Here is a 16,881-nt window from a genome sequence, read left to right as displayed (position 1 = left end):
TGTATCTGAGACAATACGCGAGCAGCAGCCTATAGTTTAGTGTTCAGTACACGACAAACCAAAAGAACGAAGGTTGTCCTGTAAGCCCGCCAGTTATGTTCTCTATTGAATTTTAGTTTTCACGCAGCATCGTATGCACATGAAGACAAGGCTGTAGTCAATTTACAGGGTATTACATCTCGTCTGCCCATGAAGACAAGGCTGTAGTCAATTTACAGGGTATTACATCTCGTCTGCCCATGAAGACAAGGCTGTAGTCAATTTACAGCGTATTACATCTCGTCTGCCCATGAATACAAGGCTGTAGTCAATTTACAGGGTATTACATCTCGTCTGCCCATGAAGACAAGGCTGTAGTCAATTTACAGGGTATTACATCTCGTCTGCCCATGAAGACAAGGCTGTAGTCAATTTACAGGGTATTACATCTCGTCTGCCCATGAAGACAAGGCTGTAGTCAATTTACAGGGTATTACATCTCGTCTGCCCATGAAGATCTAATCATGCAACAGACTATTTTCCAATCCAAACAGTCCAATATGTCAATCTTGGCAGACACATTAAAATCACACATGTCATGTTTGAGCGGTGCAATAACCTTAGATCTTGGATAATGTGCATGGATGGAAGCCGTGCGAAGGAACAGAATATATAGATAGGCGTTATTTGTTTTTATTCTCATGTTTAACTTATCGAGTGGTTGTTTTCATGATGAAAATGTCAACATGTTCAGACCATACCATTGAAAAGGCCGTAACTAAAAAAAGCCCATAACAACACCAACATCCGCGAGTATCAATGATGAATGAAATTCAGAAGTCAGTGTTCTGGAGAAAGTTTGACAGAGACGGAAACTCGACGGAAACTGTCTGACGAAGGCAGTACACAATAATTATTCCTCATTGTTATCTGTGAGATTGATATTTATCATCTATTCAGTTTACATGCTTTTTCATTTCATATGTTCAAGTTAACATAATAATTCATGATCAGGTTTCAATTTAGATTTATTTTTACATTTCTGTTTGGTTTGTATTAAGAAGCATAAATGATTTTACTGATACGAGTATTTTGTTTATCACGTGACTACTGTGACATCATATATCAACACTAAAATAACCTTTGTGAAATAAGATGCTTGACTGGAGACTTTTACCGACATGTTTGAATATGACATTGTAAAAGAATTCAAACAAATTCAAAATTGATTAAAAAAAACAGCTGTTCGATTGAGCTGAGGTCACATGCCACGTCACTTCCCTTGACTCGATAAAAGCGTGCGGCTTTGAAGTGGGGTATAAGGGAATTATTCTGTCTCTCAGACATCCATCCATCTCAGAGATCGTGGCGGGGTAAAAGAGATTTATTTCCCCGCTAAGAAATATGTTACCCTCCAAGGCGAGTTACGCTGTATTTTATCAAGATCACGTGAACCAATCAGATCTCATTAGTCTGACATACGGGTATGCTAAAGGTATTATCTTTAACATACCCTCTGATATAACATGAGAGGAGTTATGTAGTAATGAAACTGCAGCGTCAAGTAGATAAAAGTGAGTGAGTAGGTATGTTTTAACGCCGCTTTTGGCAATATTCCAACAATATCACGGCGGGGGACACCAGAATGGGCTTTACACATTGTACCCATGTGGGGACTCGAACCCGGGTGTGTGACGAGCAACCGCGCTTTAACCTCTAGGCTACCCGACCGTCCCTCAAGCAGATAAAAAAAAGAGAGAAGAAAATGTAGTCCTGATTTGGAGTGAGTGAGAGTGAATATCATGACGGGGGACGACATGATTGGACATCAGACATTGCACCAATTTGGGGGAGTCAAACCCAAGGGTCTTCGGGTAGACGAGCGAAATCTTTAACAAGGCTAACCTATCTTCCCAGACCACATTTTGCACAGATTATGCGTATGTATTATGACGTTACCTATAGCAGATTCCTAAGCTTGGAAGTCACACAATATTGGAAGTGACATCATTGCCCCAAACATTTTATAGACACTTATTTACATGTATCACCTATTCCTTAGACCAAAGATAAACAATAATTTAAAAATAGCAGTCATTACAAAGTTGAATCACGTTTGATTGAAATTCGTCACGTGTAATTTGTCAGGAATTGACTGTTTGTGTTCATATAGTTTTCATGTTTTTGTGCGATCGTTCTTTGAAATAAAGCAGAAAAAAACCTCTTTCGAGTTTTAATAACATTTTAGAATATCCAGTCTAATTGTAAAGCCTTAATGAAAACAAAACATTGAAATACACCTTTCTTTTCTGTTTATGTTCTGTTTGGCATATATTGCAGTGAGATGATATATTTACATGATAGATAATTTGTTTAGTTAAAGGAGTTTCAAAACGATGATATCTAATTCTCTCTATTATAATTTAACATTGCTAGTGCTCATTCTGCAGCAAATCGAAGTTTTGCAATCTGAAGTGATTGAAGGGTTTAGAAATGACCTCGTACACGAGATTATCCGAACGAATGTTGACGGAAACTGTCGATTCTCGCAACAATTGAAAACGAGGCTACATTCTGGAAACCGAGAAGAAGCCATGGCTGATTTCGACAACGAAGGATATTCTGAGAGAGATCAGGATGTTAAAACTGATCGCCAAAGGTAACATTAAGATTGAACATTACTCTAGATCTATTTGCCCCGACTTTGCTTTGCATAATTCATGTATCTGTACGTAAACAAATTAGATTTGCATGCACGAAAATTGGGGCACTGGGTCCCCTCGTAAACCGAAAATGGCGACACTGGTTCAACAAAGAATATATCATTTCCTTGTGGCCATGGATGTAGATAGTTGAAAATAGTATCTTTAGCTTGTTTATACATGTTATACATTTATACAAATAGTGAAAAGAAAAATAAACTTCAGCATCATCATGCTCATCATTTATATGGACACCACTAAATTCTATGTTAGATTAGGCACCCCAAAGCACGTGTAGACCCACATTTCGGCGTATGTCGATAACACTTAGAGGAGGCAAGTTTGTTTTCCCCATAATATACCATCGGTGTCACCCAATCAAGCCTTGTTTGTCATAACAGGCGATCAAATGAATCGGCTGGGAAGATTCTGTGACTTAGTTGATAGCCTGTAATTGTCCCCAGTGTGTGACTTCAGTTGCTATTCTGAAGACCAGGCTAGTAAATTCTGTTCACTCTAGTAAGCACAACTAGTGAGTCCATAGAGTGACCCTAAACTTTACTGAAGTGATGCTTAGAGTCATATTGGGGCTAGAAGACTTAAAAGTCTTTGGCACAGGCTGATGTCCTGACGGGGTGGATCATTGTTCCCAATAGTAATTATTGGATTGTCTGGCCAACTTGATTGTTTACAAGCTGCCATCATGTAGGTGGATTATTCCCGAGTGGTTTGTTACACAGTCATGTTGTTGAACTGTACTCATCTGGTATTGCAAACATTTAGAGGGCAGGAATTTTGAAACTTCTGGGTTGTGTTGCGATATAGCCATACTTCTTTAATATGCAGTCCTCATATATAGCATACATTCATAGGACATACATCCAAATCTCAAAATTCCCAAATTCTATATAAGCAACCCCTAAAACCCCCCTCTTGGGTTGCACAGACCACCTTCGCCCCTTTCGGAAACACATTAAATGGCCTGGCCGGGCCCGTGTGCGAAATACGCATCAGTCGGAAAGCGCACGTTAAATCTCCAAAGTAAGTAAGTAAGTAAGTAAGACATACATCTGAGGGCACATGAACCTGTAGTTTATAGGCAGGGTACACAGCAGTACTGCCAGTAGTACTGATGCATTTCAACTCACTCTGAAAATGTCTAAATTCATCATGTGCCCTATCATAAACCTACATAAAAAGTAACCTCCAGGCTAGCAAAGTGATACCAGGAGCAAAAATAGTAAGGAAATGTCTAACTAAATGAGTAGCATCATAAATACAATTGACATGGATGAAACAATTATTTCAGTTAATGTGCACCAGGCCAAGTGAACATTGTGAATTTTCCCAGATCTGTCAAGATTTTATTCCATCATACAAGGAAAATATGTGTTGGAAGGAATTACACCCAGTGTTAATTTTTTATGTGTTCTTTGGGAAATTATACACTTGTAGTTTTTGTAGTTTATGTGTTCTAGTTATCAAAGGTAATCTTTGGTAATAAGCACTTTACCATGTGTTTAATAATAAAACATTATGTTTTAATTATGTTATTATGTTACATAATAACGGTATACATGGTATAAGTAATAATTAATTACTATTAACATCTGCAAGTCTTATATTCTAAAAAATGTTACCTTTGTCTCCGAATTGGTAACATATTACAATATTGCTTTCTTTCCAACACCAGTCTGCGGCGGTCTAGGTCAAGGTCACCAGTCAGACGGTCCCGGTCCCGTTCACCGAGACGTGACCGTGATAGGGACCGTGAAAGGCGTCGTCCTGTTAACCTGATCTCAAAGAGAGTGATCATTAGTAATATCCCATATGAGATGAAATGGCAGGATATCAAGGACTTGTTCAGAAAGGAAGGTCAGTCTCGGGAATTAATTATTCAAATTTTTGACAATATCGTTTTGAGAGAGACGAGGTCGTTAATTTAGTTTTTCAATTAATGTTTTATCTTGAAGCTGAGCTTGCTCAGCTAATAATCAAGGCAGTGAGCATCTTTTACAAAATTCTACTAGACATAAATATTTTAGAAGTTAAAACTGAAACGGGTTAAAAGGCAAAATGGTTTTTGAACTATTGAGATCTCTCTGTAACATTTGAATAATTTCATTTCAGTTGGAGAGGTTGCATATGTTGAACTTTTTGAGTTACCGGATGGGAAACCTAAAGGAGTAGGGTAAGTGCTCATGTTACAATCATGCAGTGACGATATCACTATTTATCAGATGTCTATTTAATGGCCTTCCTGAAGATGCAAGTCACTCTGCTTGAAATTGGTCACTTTAGATTTGTTGTATTTTGAGACAGCAACATTTATGGCCAATTTATGAACTATTTGAACTTAATGATATATGTGTAAGGGCATGAAAATGAAAATCGTGGGGTCTACGTCATATTAAAAGGGGGGTCAAATAATCTGTATTTTATACACAACAATCTAAAATGGAGGTAAATGATAATTCAGTGTGCATGCTATGAGTCAGTCCAATTAGATGTAAAAGGATGACCGTGTGAGTCGTTACACAAATTCAGTTGTAGCATGCATATACATTTCGGTTTTCCAGTGTCGTGGAATTCAAAGACAAGGAAATGGCTAGGAAAGCCATAGAAAGCATGCACAGATATCAGCTGAAGGACAGATTCATGGTTGTCCGTGAGGTTTGTATGCCTTTTCACTTTTTTCCTCTTGAATTATCCATACACAACATTGATTTTTTGTTGTAAATTGGATCGGTGTGTACTTCCAGTAATGGATGACTGTTCATGATTGATACCACCTTGTTTGTAGCTACCTGCTTGAACAAGACAAAACTGTCTGCTATGCTATGTTTACCTTTTCTGTCAGTTTCATTATGTTCCAACTTGTAGCCAAATTGAAGCATCGGGAATTGGTTCACAATTATAGGCCTCAACAGTGTTAGAAATTGTTACTTGTCCTATAGTTCTTGCCAAACTGTCCAATTTTAAAGATATCCTAAGGACTAGTAGAAATATACCCTTTTTAAGGGTTTTTTGCTATATGTAATCATAATAAGAGCTAGTGGATTAAAACTGTTAGTTTCTATCGCTGCCTCAAATGCTTCTAGTTAATGAGGACAACCATTGGATTTTTATTTGCCCACAGCATAATTTTATTTAGTAGTATGGGGGCTAGCGTACTTGTGATAATTTGGAACAATGTTGATATATAATTTATAAATGTTTGCTGGACATTGTGATTATTTGCACCATTGGTTGATTTGAAAGATGTCTTCCATAACTATTTTATTTTCCAGGAACGTGAAAATGACATGCGGATGCAAGGAGGCATGGGTGGGGGTGGAGGCATGGGCGGGGGAGGAGGTATGGGTGGTGGTGGAGGTATGGGAGGAGGCATGGGCGGGGGCATGGGAGGAGGAATGGGTATGGGTGGTGGAGGCGGAGGAGGAGGTATGGGGGGTGGCATGGGTATGGGAGGAGGTATGGGTGGGGGGATGATGGGAAACATGGGGGGTGGAAGTATGATGCCCCATGGACTAGACAACCAGACTCTCCAGCAATTAGGAATCGAGGGACCAGTCACCAACACTGTGTTTGTTGCTAATGTAAGTAGACAAGTGTCAGAAAAATGTAAATACATATCATCATTGGACAACAAAAAAGTATAAATGGCTAAACTAAATAAAGCATTAACTAAAACATCTTATCTTTGGGACATTATGATACCTTTGTATCAGTTTATTGTAAATTTTATGATATGTTTCGTATATTTATTTTGAAATAGTCCACTAATGGTATATATGGAGTTAAATACCAAACAAGGAGGTGATTTCTGTATTTCTTCCTCAGCTTGACTACAAGGTGACATGGAGGAAGTTAAAGGATGTGTTCAAACTTGCTGGTAATGTGCTGAAGGCTGAAATCAAGACAGACAAAGAAGGCAAGAGCCGTGGCATGGGAACGGTGGAGTTTGAGATGCCTCTTGAAGCTGTACAGGCAATTTGTATCCTTCACATTGGAAATGTTTTTGTCAATATCAAAGGTGAAGGTCACTATTCAGGTTGCTATAAAACATGCTTGTATCGATGTCTGTATCAAAGACAATCAAGGTAACTTGGAATTTTTCCATACCCTGATTCATGCTGATTTGCTTCTCTCTTATTCCCGAAAGGTAGTGGAAACTTCTTGTGCTGTGAGAGAACAGAAAAACATCTCACCCAAACGCACCCCTCTCACGTGCAGGCACACTGGAACCACGTGACCCCCCTGTCTGGTTCACACACACCTATTTTCACTCTAGCGAGCTGCTTTGAAATTCTTTTCTGTGCTCATAATCCAAACCATCCAACCAGATAAAGTTATCATCCATAAACCGCCCTCCTCTTGGAAAAAGACACCTGTGCACAACAGTAAACCTGAACGCAGCATCAGAAGTTATACTTTGATGTCCGACTCAAAAAGTAGTTCCTTCTTTGGCCTCTCCATGTCATGCTCCATTATTGAAGCCATGCTGACTGCCTTGAAGAATCCTCAGAATGACTGAGCTGATTGCCTGTAAAAGAATTAAAAAAAATTGTTTCCGATCACGTCAGTTCAGTTTCAGCTGGACTTCTTCATTCCCAGGGCTTGATGGCCAACTTCCATTGGTCAGTGGAGGTCCTACCCCACTACAGACTTTGAAGAACAAACAACAGAGCCTTGAAAATGTCTGACCACATTCACATGGGGTTCTTACAGAACAGACCATGTCAGAACCGCACATCAAGGTGTGAGTTTCAAGCAAATTAGTATAAGTCAGGATAAGGTAAAATATGAATTTTTAAATCAATGTCGTATATGCTAACTCATACGCTGAAGCACCTGTCCAGCTGTCCCAGCTCTCCCTGATGTGATTTAAACTTAAGAATGATGGGAGAAAGATGAGTCGGACGGGTTTGTCACATGGTTCCTGTGCGCCTGCGTGTGAGAGGGGTGCATTTGGGTGAGATGTTTTTCTGTTCTCTGATAACACAGCACAGGGCATTTCCACTACCTTTTGGGATAAGAAGAGGTAAGCAAATGAGAAGTAGTCAGGATAAGTATAAATGACATTTATAATAAATAACTGTAAGATATATGTACTTGTACATCCCTGAGACCTTGTGGCATGTTATAAAATTTTATTGAGTCATGTTCACATCCATCTGCTGTCTTTTAAATGGAATGATGGTCTGTGTACAGCTCCTAGAATACTTTTCTGCAGATGTTTTGAAGTCGTACCTGTGAAAGGATAGTACCGGGTCGTGGTTATATGATCTCACTTTGGTGATTTTTATAATTGTCATTTTGTCATGCAGTATATTGAACCCAGAATGGGTACATGATGATGTGTTAAGAGAAAACAAATAACTCCTTGTTACTTGTATTAGACATGACTGATTTTAGAATTATATGAATGATTTTATGATGATTTTTTCCCTTAACTATGTCAGCTATGTTTAATGGTCAGACATTGTATGAACGCAACATGGTGGTCAGAATGGATAAAGCAAAAGAAGACCAGCCTCCACCCATGCCTAAACTTCCACGTAAGTACCTGGCATTAATATTGATCATGAATGTGATTTATTTATTGCATGATGTAAGTATAAATAGCCTTAGGACATTTTGAAGAGGACTTTCATTTTTCACTACAAAAAACATTTACCGTATTTTCTTGAGTATAGTGCGCACCCATGTATAATGCGCACCCCCCTCTAGCGGGTTCAATATTTTGGAAAAAAAGAAATTTGAATCAGCAATCAGCTGTACACACGTTTTCTTGGAATCGACCGGTGATTCGGTCAAGACACACCCAATGATATAACTTTATTGGATTTTTAATGCAAGGATCGGCAAAAATTGTATCTGAAACTATTTTTTTTATCAGGAATAATATATTCCATTATTTTCTTAATTATATGCAGCCTTTACTAAACCTATATAAAATAATAACCCTAAGCGAAGCAGCTGAACGCTATTGCCGGGTATTATTTTTTACATGGAACCAGTCTGACCAGTCAACGTCAAGGCTCACTCGCACGAGATCGCGTGATCGCGAGAATTTCATGTTGACATAGAATCGTCAAACAAAAACAAATATGACTTTTAACGAGTCAAAGTATGTCATTTATGATATATGTATCCATTCTCTGTCAACTAAAGTTCGTTTCAAGGCGTCAATAGCGGTATTCTGACCGTGGTTGCTGTTAATAACAGTGAGTTGTGTGATCTTCCGCGTTTTTGATCGCTTCACACACGATTTCGCCGAAATTAATAAAAACAATATTAAAAGGAATTTTGAATAAAATTAATGAAAAGAGTTACAAACTTAAGTCCAGATATACAAAGAACACTTTTTATAGCCAGACAGTGTAATTACATGATTATTTTGCGTACTTCAGTATGGATTTATTGACATGGTATTTCCGGTGTTACGTGCTCACAGTAATGTCTTTCCATGGGGGAAAAAAACATCCAAACTCATAATTCGTGTATAATGCGCACCCCCTTCTACACGGCTGTGTTTTTTGGAAAAAAAAGTGCGCACTATACTCAAGAAAATACGGTAAACTTTTGAGGACAATTGTAGATATGTATCCCAGTGGTCTAAAATATGGCTTGATCTGGAACGATGACATGAATTAAATGATAGTAAATGGAACAATTTGTTCATTGAGAAACTATTTATGTTGCAGCTGGTTTGAAGTCAATTGGTATGGGTCTTGGTGCCGGTGGAATGCCTTTGCATAATAACCCACAGATGTCCAGTAAGTCTCAGTGATTCTTGAATTTTTTAACATTTCAAATTTTGGTGACTTATGTTTACACAAAATAATGTCTTTGTACATTTAACTATCTGTGGCTTCCTTTGTCTGGCCCAGCTCACTTTCTAAGCAGACTTTTATAAAATCACTCCTTTATTTATATGTAACGGTACAGCATTACATCTGGAACTACTAATCCTGCTGTTGCTACTGTTGAAGCAGGCTCCAGACAAAGCCGATTTTACAGTACTATTTTCTTTCTTTAGTATGGTGGATAGTTTTTGAGTGCTTCCAACAAAGCTCATTTCACATTTAAGTGTGATCACTCCCAGATTATCTGTTTAATCGTCTATGGTTGTAATGACGTCAGCATTGTTGTTTAATCGTCATGCTTGTTGTGTTGCAGACATGGGAGGGATGGGCAACATGGGAGGTGGCATGGGGATGGGAGGTGGTATGGGGATGGGAGGTGGCATGGGAATGGGCAGTGGTATGGGTGGTGGGATGGGTAGTGGTATGACAGGAGGAATGGGTGGTGGGATGGGCACAGGTATGGGGGCTCAGTCTCTGGGGGGTGGCAACATGGGAGGCGGTATGGGTGGAGGAGGAATGGGCAACATGGGGACAAGCATGGGTGGTCTTGGTAACATGGGTTCCATGGGGGGGCTTGACATGAACAGTGGGATGGGAGGTATGAACAGCATGGGGGGCAATATGGGGACAATGTCAGGAGTCGGAGGCAGCATGGGGATGGGTACAGGTATGGGGGGGAACACCATGGGAACCGGATCTATGGGAATGGGGACTGGCATGGGCAACTTTGGCATGGGGTCAGGCATGTCGGATAACTTCAGTGGTATGGGCAACAACAAAATGGGATCAGCCAGTGGAATGGGTGACTCGTTCGGCAGCTCAATGGGTATGACTGGATCCATGTCCAACATGAGTGCAATGTCAGGCACCAATATGATGGGCCAGAGCAGCATGGGTGGCAACTGGGGCTCCAACTCAAACTCCAATATGGGAGGCGGCAGTATGGGATCTGGATACAGTGACCGAGGGGACAAGTCCCGCTCAACTAGACCAGATGCCTGCACAATCATTGTTAAGAATGTGAGTATCTGAAAACTGTCTTGACTGTACAGCAGTAGAAACTAACATGTTTGGTCCCCTAGTCCTTATAACTAATGATAACATATAGCAAGACCCTTAAAAATGGCAAATGTCTACTAGTCTTTATGATACCGTAACTATTGCGCAGTTTAGCAAGGACTACAGGACTAGTGCCAATTTCTGACGCTGTTTCCTTACGTGAAATGGAATTTATATTTCAAAACTATATTCAGGTACTATATGTTTTAAAGATGGGCGAGCCCTGTATTTGGACACAAGGAACACTATATTGCTGTAGTTTCTTACAAGCCAAGTAAATCGATTACAGTCCCTGTGTTAGACTAAATTGATAACCTTACTTCTACTCTCTTTTTCAGCTACCGTACTCATTTTCATGGCAGGCACTGAGACAAAAGTTCAAGGGTATTGGTAAGATATATTCTGTTGTAATTGTTATTAACTTGATACTAATTGAAATGCTGTTGTTTGTAAGCACTAAAGCTCCTCTGTTGTTGACATTTCTGAAAGACCAAGTTGTTTTGGTTGTAGGTGATGTGAAGTATGCAGAGATTGAGAAGGAGAATGGCCGATCCACTGGCGTGGGGCTGGTTCGGTTTGGCAATGCAGATGATGCACAGAGAGCAATCTGTATCCTTTGTAAAGTGTGTGTCTGATCATGCTTATGCTATATTTGGATAATTCACCTTCCATTTAGATCTTAAGTCCTTTCATCTTGTGCTACGTTAAGCAGTTTTTTAACATGTATTTAAACAAAGTTTCCAGATGCCTATAGATCACTATCACAAGAATATTGGATGCTTTGGATTGAACATGGATAACATGATAATGAGGTCATAGCATAGGTCTCAAGTCCCCGATGCGTATCAGGAGACCACACAAATGAGGATTATATGGTTAAAATGTGCGACCTGGGTGCTGTTGTACAAAGCGATCTTAGCCCTTAGGTGATGGTGAACTCCAGTCATCAACATAGACTTATAACAGTCATAGCGTAAGTTTGTTTCGTACAACGGCACCCTTGCTGATTATATGTCATAGTCCCCAAGGTGTGGCTCGTTTCTATGGAATTGCCTGGCCCAGACTTAATTGTTACCAATGTGTAAAACAATATTCAAGATTTTGCATACATTGGTGCTGTATCTTGTTTAGTACTGGTAATATGAAACCCTGTATACAGGCATGTGCCCTGGTTATAAGTTTTTTTTTAGTTTACCTCTTGTTCATTAGTTTTCCAACCCGGAACTTGTCGTAAGAGGCGACTACGGGATTGGGTGGTCAGGCTCGCTGACTTTGTTGATGCATGTCATCATATCCCCAGTTGCATAGATCAATGCTCATGATTTCAGCCTCATGTCTGGTCCATGGTCTGATTATTTACAGACCGCTGTCATATAGCTTGAATATTGCTGAGTGCGGCATTGAACAATAAACTAACAAACCAATCCAACCCAGAAAGTGTTTTTTGAAAGTAACTGTTGTTAATCCTTGACCCAGTTCCCAGCAAGCATGAACCGTGCTGACTGTGATGGCCGGGAAATCTGTGTGCGTCTCTACCAAGGTTGAATATGTGTACCAGAATCACATGTACGTACCCCATGGGTCATGTGACATCAACATTGATATAGCAGTTCATCGGCATATCGTGGCAGAATCTTTCTTTTGGGCTCGATTTACCTGTGCAAAGTTGTGTTTCACAAACGTTCTTGAGAGACAATCGTACACTGTTTTTGAAACAACAGATTGCTATCAATTTCTGAGGAGAAATTACGACCTCACTGTATTCATATTGTACTTTCTTTACTCATTCAGTCAATAGTTCTTCAGTCTCATGTCTTGTCTCATTGTTAAAGTTATGTGCTGTGAATGTGATGATCAGGATCAAGGTTTGATACTAATTTCAGTCACTGAATATTTTCATACTTCTAAGATTTTTTATTATGTCATCAGTAGTTTTATCAGTCGTTTTTATGAAACAATGTATTGTCATACGGTATTAATAAATAATTTGAAAGGATATAAGTTGAATTCAGATTTTATTGTGGAAGTCGCTTCCATTGCATGGCAAGCCATTAGCATGGGGTTTAATCAATATGAATTCATGGTCAGCAGTGTATTGATATTATGAACAGGAAGGGGCTTGGTTGACGAAGAACAATTTTCTTGCAATATAACTATCATTGTTGGTCTCTTATAACTAAATTGATATGAGTCTTGAAAGAGTGTTGTGAGTTTTCTTTCTGTAATGCAGGAAGATGGATTTGAAGTTTGTACATTTCCCTGACTTGCTTAGCAATCAAGACACTTTTTGACTGGGAATTTCAAAAGTAATGTCGGTGGTTTGATCAAACATTTGTGTTGACAAATTTATAATCTTCTTACATGCTGTTTGGGTGACAGAACATTGGCTGCTTCTGTTTGGGACTCTCCTGGAGACTCTAGAAGTACTTATTAGTGGAATGTTTCGTCGAGTATGCCATGAATGGTCAGCAAAACATCTAGTCCACACTTTGCCATTACCAAGTCCTGAGAATGTCATCACTGCTGAGAAAGTTGTTCAACCATGGGGAAGGGATGATTTCATGGTTCAAGTGAACTGTTTTGTACTTTGTTTCAGAGAAATGCTGTTTTTAATGTTACACTGATGTGTTTTGAGTATTGACGAAGCAGCATTACAGTTGATGCCATGTTGACTCTGTATGGCAGATAAGACAATTGAACTTGTAATAGCAGTTTGGATGATAGATTGTATTGTGCAAGTAGATGTACCAATAATGGACACTCAGTAGCTTTATGCTTAGTAGAAAGACTCTTTAAGAAAAGTCTTCTTCTTTCTTCTTTTTTGTGATGTGTGAAGACTTTGTGGAGATAGTGACATAGTGGAGGTCAGTTTCCTTCAAATTCAGAGTTTTCAAGATCAATATTCTTTAATCCGAAAGATTAGAGACTGCTTCAATTTAGGTTGCTTTTTGCCCAATTGTGTTACTTAATGAGAAATGATTAGTGGTACATAGGGTAGTTTTTTTCAATTTTTAATACTGCCAAGTCACTGTTTCACAGTTGACAAAACAGTCCGAGAATGGTATCAACTGGAGATTATTTTGTCCAGAATAATGTGTCTATATTACTTTCTTTTCATATGACAAGTTACTATGTTGATGTTGAATAAAGCACAAGTCTACAGACGATTAGTTTCCATCTTGGTGGAATTTTCATCTCTCTGAACAATAACCAATTGTGATACTTTTGGGATAAATGATACCATTTGGATGTTGAAAGTGTTCACCGTGTGTGGATAGTCATATTCCTTGAGGAACAACACTGGGAAGAGGGTTTGGCAAATGTCAATGGTTGATCATTTGCTGCCAGTTAATGTGGATTTGGTCATATGCTGTCAGACAGTTTACATGCTTTTCAACGTAGAGTTGATTGTACAACGTTGGCGGTTGGATGTTACTGTCTTCCTCTGGTGGTGGAGTAAGTATGTCTTGGTGAGGAAACTTGTTCCTTGCTGTGTGTCATGTTTTTTGTCATGTGTGTTATCAGCTTAAACTTAATAGATGCTCTATTGTCTTTCAAATGTTTGACAACGGGCAATATGTTCATGTTATTCGTTTAAAGTTCTAATACACTTGCTTTGATACCATTTCCTTTTCCTCCCAGTTGCAAGGTTTTCAGCAATTTACTGCTATTTTGTCCTCCATGCTAATTTCACTGCTAAATGAGGTAAATGAAATGCTCATGTCGTATAACAATTATGCTGTTTATCATTGTCTGGGACTTTGACATGTGAGAGTAGCAGTATATTAACACCATTATCAGATGTTGTATAGTACCATCTAGAATCTCTTGGCTTGGCCTCCTGCAGTAGATGTTGTGTGTGTCTTTGACTTATTAAAATAGAGGCTGGGTAGACACCTGAGTCAAGGGAGATTACTTGGTAGACAGCTCATTCAAGGGAGATTACTTGGTAGACCACTCATTCAAGGGAAGGTTTCCCTTGCACCATGTGATTGTGGAATCTTGAGGCCGACATCAACATCGGAGGAGTTGTTTTCCAAGTTACAGGCAAATGTGTTGATTTCATTTCTTCATTGCTTTGTTCATAAATATTTTGGTCACTGCATCAGTTGTTATAATGCTTGCACATTTGTAACCTCACCTCTGTTGCATCTGTATTGGAGGTATTCATTGGGTTGTTTTCGACAATTGTTCGCCTTTCCATCTGAAGGACATATGATTTCTTGTGCAAGCCAGCTCACAATGCCAAATATTTCTAACTTTGATAATGATAATAAAAAGTTGTCATTTCATCCAGTGCAAATTTAATTTCACATAAACTAAAAATATGATGATGCTTTTTGTAAAGAAGTTCAGTGTAATCGATTGTGTGATATGTCCTTTTCTGAAAGTTCATATGTAAAGCATGTTTTTCACACTTGCAGGTTTATCAAGAAAGGTGTTCATCCTGATCATGAGGAGGTCAGCTAAGAAAGCAGATACTGTCCAGGTGAGATAAACATTCTTGAAGGTGTTTAACAGCCAAGACACCACATGGTCATAGGAAATGAGGATTACAAGCCTATTTCAAATTATCATGTACAGGTCATTGTTCTGCCTTTGCAGTTTATATGAAACTAATTCAAGCTTGTCACATCTGAAAGTGTTTCCTTGGTAACTCTGGGCTCACATTCTTGAGCCACCTGTTGAGTTGGATCAGCTGCATTAGCTCATTTTTGTTTCTGACTAGAAAATTATGTTGTTGAATCATTTCTTGATGCACTTTGTGTAGGCAGTAATCACAAAACCATTCCAACAGAATGAACATCTGATCATTGGTAGCTATACATATTTTTGTCACAAGATTTCTTTTAAGGGCTTGCTTTATTGTAGTACAATATTTTTTTTGTATTTCCTTTTTAGGGTTGATCCTGACAGAGGTTGAGAAGTGCCTTGGATTAACAGCCAAATCCTGTTGAGGTCCATCAAACAAAGCTGTGATCATTCCTGTTATGTTGATAGTGAGTATTCTGAATTACTGTAGGACTTGGGATATCACCAGCAACTTGTCACACCACCAGGGTGAACACTGGCCTCCTGTCACTAAGGATAAGTGATTTCCTTATAATACCGCCTTCATTTTTGGCTTTCCTCCCATTGTCTTGTAGAGCTGGAGTATTGACTGTAAAAGGGCCATCCATCTGCCTCACTGACTACTCTCGTTTGGATACTTGCAAGACCGACGAACGCTAAGTAGGCTGACATCTTGCAGAATTTAAAGACCTTCTTGATAGGGCTGTAATAATGATGAGAGTGGTAGAAAGATGCTGTCCACAATGTCACATTATGGGTACCATTTTTCACATGAAAATGTTTTTTTCACAACATTTGTCTCTGTTGCAGAACTATTATCACTTGCCTTGGGAGAAGAAAGCTTGGGGTCCAAGGAAGTGGAATGTGCTGAACATCAACAGAAAAAGGAGGATGGAAATCAGATGTTGATAATTGTAGCATCGTCTGTCTCCATTAAACATTGTAAACATCAATTTTGTCTGTTTTGCTTCAGCTGGGATTAAGATAAGTTGTCTCCTCTCCACTGTTTCTATTACTAAATCAAGCACATAATGTTTTTTTGTGCTACTATTGACTTCCTTTTGATACAGAAATGTTTCCTTAATGTCTTGGTTAGAATGAGTAAAGAGGAAACCCATGGATCAGGCTGTCAAGACTTTGTGACTAGGTTGTGAGAGTGTTGCTCTCAATATTGATCACTGTGGGTGTGTCTGCGTGCGTGCATGTGTGCGCAGTGTCACAAAAACAAACAAATACTTTGTCAGCTGTTAAGTGTTCTGGTCTCATACTGTATTAGTGTATTGTAACCTACCTTACTAAGATTCTGGTCCTAGCCAGCAGGGATGTGTGTTTAGATAAGAAACACAAGCGCAGCAACAGTGACAGTCAAATACTTGTCTTGCGGTCTAACTGATGCTTGGGTTTATGTGTATGCTGGTTTTGGCACTATTTGGGACATAAGCTGACAGGGACACCATTCTTGGATGAATTTTATCCAATCCAAATGGGGATTCAAACCCTTGTCTACGACATTTCAAGCCAGACTTGAATGTTTACAGACTGCCGGCATATAGCTGGAATATTGCTGAGTGCGGCGTTCAACAACAAACAATCATCAAGCCAACACTTCAACACCAGGACCGCCTCCGTGGTCTTGTGGTAGAGCGTCCGCCCGGAGAGCGGAAGGTCCAGGGTTCGATCCCGGGCCGCGTCATACA

At 39.2% G+C, this 16,881-nt stretch overlaps 1 protein-coding gene across 2 annotated transcripts; it reads left to right on the top strand.

The window, feature by feature from the left end:
* Window positions 1-2,490: 2,490 nt before the first annotated feature.
* On the top strand, window positions 2,491-16,137 carry LOC124134216 (heterogeneous nuclear ribonucleoprotein M-like). 2 transcript variants are annotated; one of them, XM_046498934.2, is made up of 15 exons: window positions 2,491-2,638; window positions 4,375-4,556; window positions 4,812-4,872; window positions 5,261-5,354; window positions 5,972-6,280; window positions 6,525-6,678; window positions 8,147-8,242; window positions 9,392-9,463; window positions 9,867-10,573; window positions 10,951-11,002; window positions 11,123-11,221; window positions 12,096-12,178; window positions 15,037-15,101; window positions 15,515-15,612; window positions 15,995-16,137. In XM_046498934.2, the coding sequence occupies exons 1-12, from the start codon at window positions 2,574-2,576 to the stop codon at window positions 12,155-12,157; spliced, it is 1,953 nt and encodes a 650-aa protein (XP_046354890.1). In that variant the 5' UTR covers window positions 2,491-2,573; the 3' UTR covers window positions 12,158-12,178; window positions 15,037-15,101; window positions 15,515-15,612; window positions 15,995-16,137. The 2 variants fall into 2 exon arrangements, with proteins under 2 accessions (XP_046354890.1, XP_046354889.1); XM_046498933.2 differs by having other exon boundaries at window positions 12,096-15,101.
* Window positions 16,138-16,881: the final 744 nt, after the last annotated feature.

The sequence above is a fragment of the Haliotis rufescens genome, unplaced genomic scaffold (assembly GCF_023055435.1).
Source record: "Haliotis rufescens isolate VD_foot unplaced genomic scaffold, xgHalRufe1.0.p SCAF_1, whole genome shotgun sequence".
Lineage (NCBI taxonomy): Eukaryota > Metazoa > Mollusca > Gastropoda > Lepetellida > Haliotidae > Haliotis > Haliotis rufescens.
The sequence above is the reverse complement of the archived record's forward strand: the minus strand, read 5'-3'. Positions and strand labels throughout refer to the sequence as shown.

What these genes read in the sequence shown, in the direction of transcription:
- LOC124134216 (XM_046498934.2), top strand. Translation starts at nt 2,574, where the DNA reads ATGGCTGATTTCGACAACGAAGGATATTCTGAGAGAGATCAGGATGTT. An exon ending in GTTAAAACTGATCGCCAAAG is followed by an intron (nt 2,639 to 4,374) that starts GTAACATTAAGA and finishes TTCCAACACCAG; the next exon opens with TCTGCGGCGGTCTAGGTCAA. An exon ending in ACCCATGCCTAAACTTCCAC is followed by an intron (nt 8,243 to 9,391) that starts GTAAGTACCTGG and finishes TTTATGTTGCAG; the next exon opens with CTGGTTTGAAGTCAATTGGT.